At 40.0% G+C, this 11,518-nt stretch overlaps 1 protein-coding gene across 1 annotated transcript; it reads right to left on the reverse strand.

Moving 5' to 3' along the window:
• Positions 1 to 1,002: 1,002 nt before the first annotated feature.
• Positions 1,003 to 11,392, reverse strand: ADAT2 (adenosine deaminase tRNA specific 2). Its single transcript, XM_081186330.1, has 6 exons — positions 11,259 to 11,392; positions 10,091 to 10,195; positions 5,832 to 5,982; positions 4,616 to 4,722; positions 2,920 to 2,992; positions 1,003 to 2,834 (listed from the first exon to the last, which is right to left on the reverse strand). Exons 1-6 carry the CDS (start codon positions 11,328 to 11,330, stop codon positions 2,794 to 2,796), a joined length of 549 nt encoding a protein of 182 aa, XP_081042456.1. The 5' UTR covers positions 11,331 to 11,392; the 3' UTR covers positions 1,003 to 2,793.
• Between the last annotated feature and the right edge of the window lie 126 nt (positions 11,393 to 11,518).

Raw genomic sequence — 11,518 nt, forward strand, 5'->3', positions numbered from 1 at the left:
TGATGGTCTACATTTTTTTGCATTTTTAAAACGCATGATTTCTCAGTAGGAAATGAGAAATGTGTTACAAGTTGCTTGTTTCATATGAATAGAAATAATGTTTGTAGTGTTTGTATCTCCCAAGTTTTCATTCTTCCCTTCATCAAACAGAAATGGATCCTCTCACCTGCCAGCCGCACTAGACTCTAATACAGTGGTGCCTCGCAAGACGAAATTAATTCGTTCCACGAGTTTTGTCGTCTTGTGAAGCACGGTGTCTGAAAAGTTTTGGAAAAGCTTCAAAAATCACCAAAGTCTTCAAAAACCTCAAAAAAGGCTACCACACCGCGTGCTATGAGTTGCTCCTCAAAGTCAAGTCGCAACTGTATTAACGGTGTTAAGAAAAAGGAAACAAACTTGCAAGACGTTTCCGTCTTGCAAAGCAAGCCCATAGGGAAAATCGTCTTGCAAAGCAGCTCAAAAAACAAAAAACCCTTTCGTCTTGCGAGTTTTCCGTCTTGCGAGGCATTCGTCTTGCGAGGTACCACTGTATGTACTTAAAGCATTTATCATCACATTGTGACTGAAGACAGATTAATAAGGGAGAGGCACAAACTGTAGGTTTAAGGCTGCAACCCAAAAACACATATCTGAGAGTAAATTCCATTCACCTTCCAGGTAGACATGCATAGGACTGCACTGTGAAAAGCACCTTGCATCATCCTTACCTATAACTATTAATGAAATATATTCATCACACAAATGATGTCCCAGGTGCTATGCAGGGCATAGAGGGGGCATATTCTCTGCGCAGACAACTTACCATTTAAAGGCCAAATCAGTTTGCTTATAGAAATGCTGTATTTGAAACCAGTGGGGCCTAATTCCAAGTTTAATGCTTAAGAAATGAGGTGCTAATATAGCTACCTTAACATTACCTCCCCCCACCCCCAAAATGCCCTTCTGCCGTGCACAGTGTGAAATTATTATATGTCAATGGAAGCCAAGCATGGGAGGCAAGTGGCAGATGTATTCATTTTTATTATTTAACCATCAGGAACGCACTTCATCCCTTTTCAGAATTTGTTTATCTGTTTAATAGAGAAATAAAAATAGTGCAACAACTGTGGCTCTCACTTGTCTAACTATTGGAATTGTCCATAATATACAAATCTATAAGGCACACTGCTTGACTGCTTCCCAGCCTGTTGAGTTGCTCAGCATGCACATTCTGCAGGAATAAGAGCTCCATGTCAAACTGCTGGGCCATTCATTATTAGAACAGCAAGGCCCTCTTCTGGATTGTAATCAGAATACGGTCAAGGAACAACCCAATAAGCACTGAAGTGCCAGCTCTAAGCTTTAGGCATTTCTTTTTTCCATTTTCCTGCCTAGTTACCTTATACTAGGAAAAGTTCCTCTGGAAATCTACTTCTCAATATTCCTCTTTGACCTCTTTTTTTTTTTTTAAAAGAACAATAAAGCAATGTATGAATCTTATGAAACAAAATATTCATTCAAAAAATACTGGGTATGCTAGACTTCCGTTTTCAAGGCGGTTTTCTATCACAAGCATATAAGAAAAAGAAACTGTTTGCTAACTATAGTGATGACGTAACCTGAAAAAGTACACACAACCAAATATGGTCATAAACCATGGTTTGTCAACTCAGACATCATGAACAAACCATAGTCAAGCTTTCTTAATCATGAATGTCTTAATTGAGATCAATATAAACAAGCCATTGTCTGGGATTTGCTAGTTTACCTTTGAATTCCTCCAAATTATGTATACATTGGAAACGTGCACCACAAAGTGATGAGGAAAGCAGGTTTACTTTTAAGTAATACCAACTATAAATCTGTCTAGGATACAAGGGAAAGGGCTGTAGCACACTGGAAGAGCACATGTTTTATGAGGAGAAGGTCCCTATTTCATCTCCCTGTTTCCAGTTAAGTAGTCCGTAGGTGTTGTCAATCAGAATACGTAATCCTAGCCTAGATAGACCAATGGTCTGACTCCATGTGACAGCTTCGTATGTCCTAGAGCTAATAAGACTGGTCCTACAGTTTTCAGGATCACAGCCACTGCTCACACAGGTTTCTAGCTGCATGAGTGGATGTGATGGTTCTGTTCCAGCTGATGGAGCATGCAGAACTCTGAGACCACTGAATTTTTGTATGTTGTTAAGTGGTTTAAATGTAAACAGAACTTGGTATGTGCACTGGCTGGTATATCATCATGTGTGTGCATGGCATCAGTGACAAGAAGTCATACCTGCCAAACTAAGTACTTTCAGGATAGTTGGTCTTCCAGCTGATCAGTTCAAAATTAGTAGGGTTACAACAATGTCATCTTCTTATTATTAATTTTTCAATTTATTAAGTACAAATTAGAAAACATACATATTTACAACAAAAGAAAATACAAAAGAAAAAGAAAATACATATAACCAAGGAAAAAAATTAGAGAATACCTTGTCTCTTTTCATATTTACAGTTATTTATGCCTCTATAAAATACTATTCACAATAAAGGAGTGAAATGAAAGATAAGACTTAACTATTTAATTATTGAAGGATACCACTCCTTTCTATTGTTCCTTATAAAAAGCCAAACATTTTAACCAAAAGCCATATTTGACAATTCGATTATTATCTTTCAATTATTGATACTTTTGGACATTTTACAGAGTAACAGACATGTTTTTCTCCACCTCTCAGGATTAAATACACTGAGGGAAGGTCAATACTGGCCAGCCTTTTCAAAGACTTGTCATTCTTCCAGCTTTGCTTTACTATCCATCACAACCACTCACTTACTGCATTCCTTTCTTCGAACTTTTGATTTTGGTGCTGCCACAAGAAAAGAAAAGAAAACATAAGCATTAATGTTCAAAGATGTAAAAGCCAACATGAATTAGAACAAGAGGGTACTTACCATTTGGATTTTCTTGTCTGTAGAAGGTTTTCAGCATTTCAACAGCTTCTTCAGATCGATAACCAGCTATGCACTGTAGAGATTGGAATATTTTGTTCATAAAGCCTCCCAGATTAACCGGCTTGTATCCCAAAGAGGTTATCTGACTCTTTAGTAGCATAAAGAACGTCAGCAGATGTGACTTCTGATATCACTGTATTCAACTTCCAGGGGCAAAAGAAAATCCACTGAACAACTTCATACTGGAGTTTTTTTTAAAGACAAAGCAATACCTTTCAATAACAAAAATGGCTTACCACTGAGGGTATCCAATTTACACATGTAAATAGCATGTTTCCAAACCGTTATTATATTCATCTTGACTGGCTTACAGATAATAACTATAGTGTGATAGCCTGGTTTGTAGGGATAGCTTAAAATAACAGTTTCCTGGTTTGGACATTAGAAGCAACTGTGGGTTTAACAAGCCTCCAAAGTAATGAATGAAGGCATATGAGAGGAGGGAAGTGAGAGTGTGCACATACACAGGCTCTTCCTATTCCAACCAACCATGGTTTGTTGAACAGGAATCTATGAGTTTGTGCCAAGGAACTTGCCTTTGTGGGTGTGCTTTTCGCCTAGCAGCAAAACGTCCTTGACCTATCAAAATAATTTAGTTATGTTGCAACTTTTTCCACTCACAAATCTTTCCGTTATCATTTATTTCTTGACATGTGTGAGTGAAAGTGACAGTGCTTACACACATACACAAAATAGGATGCTTTCAATGAATGCCCTAATTTAAGCAGTATGCACACACTTGGTGGAATAATTGCCATTAACTGCAATTGTTTGAGACTGGAAATCAAATTTCTTAAATGCAAGACATTTCTTCTCACATAGTTGCCATGATGTAGAGCTAGTGTCATCACTATGCTAAAGTGCCCTTTTTTCTCTTTTAAACAAAATTACAACCAATGATGGTCCTATAATGGTTTCCAACTATTCTGATAAACCTTCATCCATATAAAGTGTATTATTTATTAAGTTTACAACTTGTTCTTTGTTTTTAAAGGGAGGATACATAAGATTTATTGTGGTCTTCCATACATGGACTACTCAGATCCACTTAGCGTCACCAATGCTGCACAATTAAGTGCTCCCTAACCATTCACTGAATCCATTTTTATTGCAGCTAATTTTACAATTTATGGTTTGCATTCCCTCACACCTCAAACAAGGATGAATTATAATCTCTATAAAATAAAGGAGCCCTGAAGATGCTATATTATGGAAGAACACTCCAGCCTACTATTTCTGTTTGTGGGGTGGGAAGAGAGTGGCTGCTCTAGATAATAAAGCTATTTGAAGTCTCTCTGAATGTTGATTCAGCACCAAACTATCACTGGAGAAATGCTGACACAATAGTGCTAAGGATGAATTTCAGTGGTAGTTTCAGAATTAAAGTACTGACAACGATGCACCTTTAGAATAATTTCTCTCTGGATAAGGTTGTACCATCAACATGCACTTGGTTCTTCTACACCAGTGGTGGCCAAACCTGGCCCTCCAGCGGTTTTGGGACTACAATTCCCATCATCCCTACCCACTGGTCCTGTTAGCTAGGGATGATGGAAGTTGTACTCCAAAAACAGATGGAGGGCCAATTTTTGTTGTTGTTTTTTAAAAACACACACATCCGTGACAAGTATTTCACCTGGAATGGTTCCCCTGTGTCTGTTAAGGTAGCAGAAGAGATGTTCAAAACCGAACCACAGCCTCCGAATCGTTCATTCTGGCAGCCATATACAACCAGTGGGATTTATATATGTAAGTTAAGAAAAGAAGGAGCATAGAATAGAATTACCCTCATTTAATAGGCTATATAGTTGTGCTGGTCTCAAACCCATGCCTCCCTCCTTTCTCACGTATGCTATAAACTTCTCTTTTCCACAGACACACTACTGCCTGGTCATATCTCTGGGCAAAACTTCCCCCACTTAATTCAACTCCTTTGCTGCTAATTCAGTGTTCCCCTCTGCCCACAATCTGAGAGCAATAACTACCACTACTGTATCCTTTCCAAATTTTCTAACCTAGACTTGCCATACGTCAGGAAAATTCCTGACATGTCCTGGTTTTTGGGTGTAAAAATTGTGTTGGATGAATTGCCAAAATGTCAGGGGAAACCCAGATGTATGGCAACGCGATGCGGGGGAAAGCAGAGGAAACAGCTCCAAAAGCTTAAAGTCACTATTGGGGGGGGGGAGGTTCCCCCCCAAAAAGCTCAACAATGTGGGTTTGTTTCCCAAAAAAAGCTAAACAATTTTGGGGTCCTCAAGAGTAAACCAGCTGGGTGGGCAGGTTATGCTTGCTCAACAACTTTGCGGGTGTCAGGAATTTTACTTATTGAAATGCAGCAACCCTATCCTAACCCAGAGCAGAGATGGCACAATACACTTTGGCCCCTGAGGCACAAGCACCACCCAGGGAAGGTAATAATTATAAACTAAGTCATGATAACCCCAAAGATTGCCACCTGATGCAAGCTGCCTCACCCTGCTTCATTGTAGCATTGGCTACACCCGGCACCCATTCCTTGCTTAGACTCACCCACACAATTACTTGCTAAATTAAACTTCTTCTCCTTAGGTGCAGAACCTGGGGAATAGCAGAGGGACATAGAAATGCGCTCTGCTTGTTGGCTTTCCTAGGATCTGGTTCAGCACAGTAGGAAACAGATGCTGGACCAGTTACGTCTTTGAACTTGTCCAGCACAGCTCTCCTTACGCCCATCATCTCTGCACAAACAAATCCCCTTAGACCCAATGACACAGGCCTCATGTCAACACAGAGCTGCCCTCTGTTAGCTTGTTAGCAACCGATACATGAGATGAAATTAACATACCAATGGATAATTCTCCAAAGGATACTCATCATTCGCAGAGCAGCTGCACACATTATACAGGGCTCTACAGTGACATATAGCACTGTGTTCGCAAATACTTCCCTGGGTTCCTTCTTGTTCTGACGACACCAGTCCATGACCTGATCAATTGCTACCATTTCTGCATGGCGAGTAGCCTGTGGGGATACAGGGAAATAACATCAGTATTTACACCAAATAGTAATGTATCAATCTGAATGGATGGATTCCTGCTATTTTTAGTAGGAAGGCAATAGGGTAGGATCTTCAGTGATGCCAAAGCTTAACCACTAAAACCATATAAAAGATGGTCATAATAACTGCAGAAATTTCATTTCAAAGCGGTAAATTTCCTCTTGTAAAATAGAAAAGCAGAGTATGTTGTTGGCACTTTATTGAAAGTTTCTTCCTTATCAAAATCTGCTATAAAGGGAAAATGCACAATACCTCTGTTTCTCTTTATCCTTGGTTAACAAATGTTATGTTAATCAGCTTTTCCATTATTGAAAACATCCCAGTTTTTACCCAGATTACCATTCATGCAAGGACAGAGAGGTCAGACAGAAAGTGGCCAGTTGGGGGGAAATGCTCAGCTACAGGCAAAATGCTTTCCTTACTTGTCAAGATATCAGCATCCTTATTTTGTATCTAACTCAGTCTATGAATAAATATGAGGGAGGCGATGAGACCTACTAGTCATAAGAGCTCAAAGGATACCATGCAAGACACCCTCCCTCTTTCAACAGCTTTAGGCGTGTTCACATATTCCATCCAGAGTCACTTTCAATTAGGAGCATTTGAAAATGCTTCTAGGCTCAATAGAATGTCAGTATTGTTCACAGACAGACCGATTACCTCCATTTCATTCATTTATTTACATTTTGATATTCTTTACCCTGCTCATAAGCTGACAAGGCTTACATAAAAATTCGTTTAAAATAGGAACAATGACACACACACACACACACACAGAGAGAGAGAGAGAGAGAGAGAGAGAGAGAGAGAGAGAGAGAGAGAGAGATATGAAACAGGTTTCAAAAAACAAGAATTAAAAGATTTGGGAAGATAAAAAGAGCAGACTCAATGTCTCTGGGGAAAACACTTCAGTGCTTGGAGGCTACAACCATTGGTCTGGCTTCACCTCCAATGGCAGTGGGACCAGAGAACAGGCTCTGAGGATCATCGTCATACTTGAACAGATTCATGTAGGAGAAGGCACCCAAGATTCAAAGTCATTTCAGCGTTTAGAGACTAAAACCAGTCCAAAGAATTGTGCTCAGACATAGACTTGGAGCAGTTATTTCAAGGCTGGCAAGTTATGATCTGGATGTCAGTTCTCTCTTAGCAGTCTAGCCACTGCATAATGAACTTATTGTTATGTCCATTCCTCAAACACAACCCCATGTACAAAACATTATACTTGCCTAAATAGGAGATTAACAAGAGCATGGATAGGAACTGCAGTTGGTGCATTAGCCTAAATGCTTTAACACACCATTTAGTGACAAAACAAAACACATATTTTGATAAGAGATGTTTAAAGCTATTTAAGGCTGCTTGGCTTATGATAAATGAAGCCTATATATTTCATTGAATTCCACTTCTTTAATACTCTGTTGCTGTTAAGATAGCGATCAAAAACAGAAAGCAAATTAATCATTGGGTAGATTAATTACTGTTCTGTCTTAATATGCTAAAGTTTTATGAACATTATTTTAAATCCCTTCAGGTAGACTGTTTGCCTTGCAATAACTTGTTCCACAAATGATTTCAGATCAAAGTAGAGATCTAAAAGTAAATAACTGATAACAAGTACATACCAAACAGAATTATTAGTATCTTATGTATTTGTCTGTAAACCAATGTTATAAGACAGTTTTGCAAATGAATTTATATTTTAGCCAGACTTCCGAAAGATCAGGATCAGCAGACACCATGAACAGTGTCAAGCACTCCAGGAAATGTTCAGCCACCTTCTTTGTCCCAGAGCTGACACTATCATGATTATTATTATTATTAAAATTTGTTTACTGACCATACAAAGATTTCAGGCCAGTTCACAGCATCCCTACACACCTAATAGTCCTCTTAGTTCTTGTACTTACCTTTTATGAATGATCCGCATTTTGGAGGGGAGGTTTGATATCACAGCACAGCTTTTCACCTCCCATCTCCTCCTTGTCGGGACTCACATGGAACCCATTCTTGTGAATGAATTTGCCACACACATCTTATTCTTTAGCCTGTCCAGCTACACTGATAGCCTCCAATGGTGGGAATGGGCAACTACTTCACTACAGCAGTAACAAAGGGGGAACTTAAGATATATACACAAACTATTCTTATCACCATGCTAGTCCTACAAAACAAAGGACAGACTGTCAGACAAGGAGTGTTAATGTGTTAGGATACTGGTTTAAATGCACCGTGATTTCATGCTGTACCACACTAGTTACTTCTTATAAGAATGATCTTGTTATTTTTCTATAAATTAACTCTTTTTGGAACAATTCTGTGTGAGAGCATATTTGTGGGTATAGGATAAGTTAGGCACCTATTCAGGGCAGTGCACAATCATCTCTACACAAAATATCTTATTTCTCAGGAGGTGGATAGATATAGGAACTCCCCACACACATGTAACTGATCATAGAAGTCCTAATATCTTAGGCACAGTTTATTTGAAATACTGCATCCTAATATGCATCCTATGTGGTGATATTGCCATCACCACAATGCAGTTAGATCATCCAAGGAAGTGTACTTTCCCTGCCATCCAAGGTACAGTGGTACCTCGGGTTAAGTACTTAATTCATTCCGGAGGTCCGTTCTTAACCTGAAACTGTTCTTAACCTGAAGCACCACTTTAGCTAACGGGGCCTCCTGCTGCTGCCGCGCCGCCGGAGCACGATTTCTGTTCTCATCCTGAAGCAACATTCTTAACCTGAGGTAATATTTCTGGGTTAGCGGAGTCTGTAACCTGAAGTGTATGGAACCTGAAGCGTATGTAACTCGAGGTATCACTGTAATATTGTTACACTGTTACCTTGATGCTTTGAATTTTGCCCTTGATTGTGAGCAACTCAGAGAGATCTGTTAGGTTTGCTGTGCTATGTAATATATGCATACTCAAATGACCAACTGGATGCTAGAGGTTATCGCTGAAACATCTTCAAAGGCAAACCAAAGGCAGGTTATGCTTGCAAGTGAGGTTTAGTGTGCCAGATAACTGTTACAGCCAAAAGAACAAACAATGCACGTTCAAACAGAAACAGAAGCATGAAGGAGGGAAAACAAGAGCAGGCAAGGAAGCTGCCAGAGGGAAAAACACGCTCGTAATATTTGCTCCAACTCCTGCCAGACAATTCAGAAGGGTCAGCTCAGAGAAGTATTGGCTGCACTATCCGAACGGAGAACTCCCCCAGCTGCAGATTAAAACAAGTCTATTATGCTGTTCAACATACAATCCAGCTCAGGATCACTTCTCACATTTTGTACTAGGGCACAGATACCAGAGCTTAAAAAACCCCACACAGCCACAACAAAAACATGCATGCATTTTGTGAATGGAATACTGTCAGTAAACTGCAACTTTTCTTGGCAAACATTTATAAAAATAAGATGAAAAACACATCAACTTTTGATCAGAAAATCTTTGAGATTGTTAACAAAGTTAAAATGTTTTTTTAAAAAATAAATAAACACCACTGTATCATCTTTTCAGCTTTAGCTGTGTCCTGAAAATATTTCAGGGAAAAGCTGCTGCTTTTAAGAATGACACTATTTTTTTAAAAAAAGCTTTAATTAAAATGCAGTTGCATTAATATGCAGAAAGGCCAGATACAATTATGATAAAAATACAGAAGCTGAAACAACAAATCAAAGGACCAAAAGTAATGAAAATGAATTCTCACCAGCATTCAGAAATCAGTGCTATGCCAAATGCCTTGTAGAAAAGGAATGTTGTCATGGCCCTTCTGAATTACAGTAGGAAGGATGCCAGGTGATATTTTTCCCATTGTAAGATGTTCAAGAGTTGCAGAGAACTACTGAAAACACAGTGCTTTACACACCTAATTTCCAGAAAGAAGGAGCACAAACATGCAAATATTCCAGAGACAGCAGTGTACATATGCCACTCAGAAGTTACACAAGATGCATGTTTTTGGACTGCAAAAATGATTACAATTATACCAACTTAAGGAGTTTTTACCCACATATGTAGTGCAGTGATTTACATTAGCTTAATTCAGTTAAATAACTTACATTTTTAGTTTCATTAACTTCATTCTTTCCCTTCCCTATGATCTCATTATTGTAGACCATGAGGCAACCAACAGGTACTTCACCACTCTCTAGTGCTTCTTTAGCCTATCAGACACAAAATGAATCAACAAGAGCAGCTTTATCACTGATTATATACACCAGGGCAAAGTACATTGCGTTACAAATCCTCCCACCCCACAAGCCAGCATTAAGAAAGCAGCCAATTCCAATGTATTCTTACCCAAGGATTACTCTTAATAGTAAGGTTGGAAATTATTCTGTTCCCCCTTTCCATATAATAAACAAAGGCACCCATGTTAGAACACAATAAAAATTCAAAAACCCACATTAGGGCAATATCTAGCCCTAATAATATCACAATATCACTGCAATAATATCACAAATTTGAGTGCATGCTTTCAAGTTCTCCTAAACTTTTCATCAGGCTAGATGTTAAATGAAGCCAAAATGCAGGGCAGGGAAGAGAAGAGGAGAATTATATTTTGCTACCCCTTATCTACATCTATCCTCAGAATGAGCTCAGGCTTGTTAGAGAAGTTACAAACAAATGTTTCTTTGTCTATGTTCAAAACAATAGGAAAAACAAGCAAGTAGTAGGTTAGGTCGTCTGCATGGAGATGGGAGAAATGCTGTTGGAGGACACGAGAGAAGTCAGAACTGCTCAACAAACTACTTTGCCTCTGTCTTAACCCAAATGGAAAGAAGGTCCATCCTGGTGATAATAGACGATGCAGAGAGGATGTTGAAGCCCAAGATAGGAAGGGGGGGGGAAGGTGGTAAGATAACACCTAGCTAGTTTAAATGAATTCAAACCTTTCGGGCTTGTGAGCTGCACCCAAGGGTACTAAAGGAAAGACACACTTCCTTTATCCATACATGTCTCGCATGGCCCTTGAGAGAATCTGCACTGACAAGGGGTTTGCGGGCTTCCCCCAGGCCTAGGGATATTGCGAAGGCTAGATGCTGTACTGAGTGTCCTCGGTGGGCCTTTGGCTTAATCCAGCTCCTACACCCTTAGATGACAACAAATCTGCCTAGGCATTTAACGCGCCATGAGCCTCCTTTTTGCTTCGACGAGCATCCCAGCCACAACTCAGGCGACCGTTATTTTATCCAGTCCCTCCGCTCCCCACCCCCACTCACTCACCATGTTTACAGCGAGGTCCATCCAGGCCTCCCTTTCCCCTGCGGTCACCGCTCGCCCCTTCTCCGCTTCCATCTCTCTATAGAGGTGAGCGGGGCCGCCGCCGACTCTACAGCCCCGGAACGGAGTGTATGGAGCCGATGTTTCCGGGGGGGATCGGGATCTAAACGGACCACGCAGAGGTGGGGGACTAGAATGCAGGTAGGAGGCGGAGCGGCTGCAGCCGCTGCCTTCGCTTTGCGTGGCCGACGTCCGGGGCGGGG

The sequence above is a fragment of the Podarcis bocagei genome, assembly GCF_964188305.1.
Source record: "Podarcis bocagei genome assembly, chromosome: 3".
Classification (NCBI taxonomy): Eukaryota; Metazoa; Chordata; class Lepidosauria; order Squamata; family Lacertidae; genus Podarcis; species Podarcis bocagei.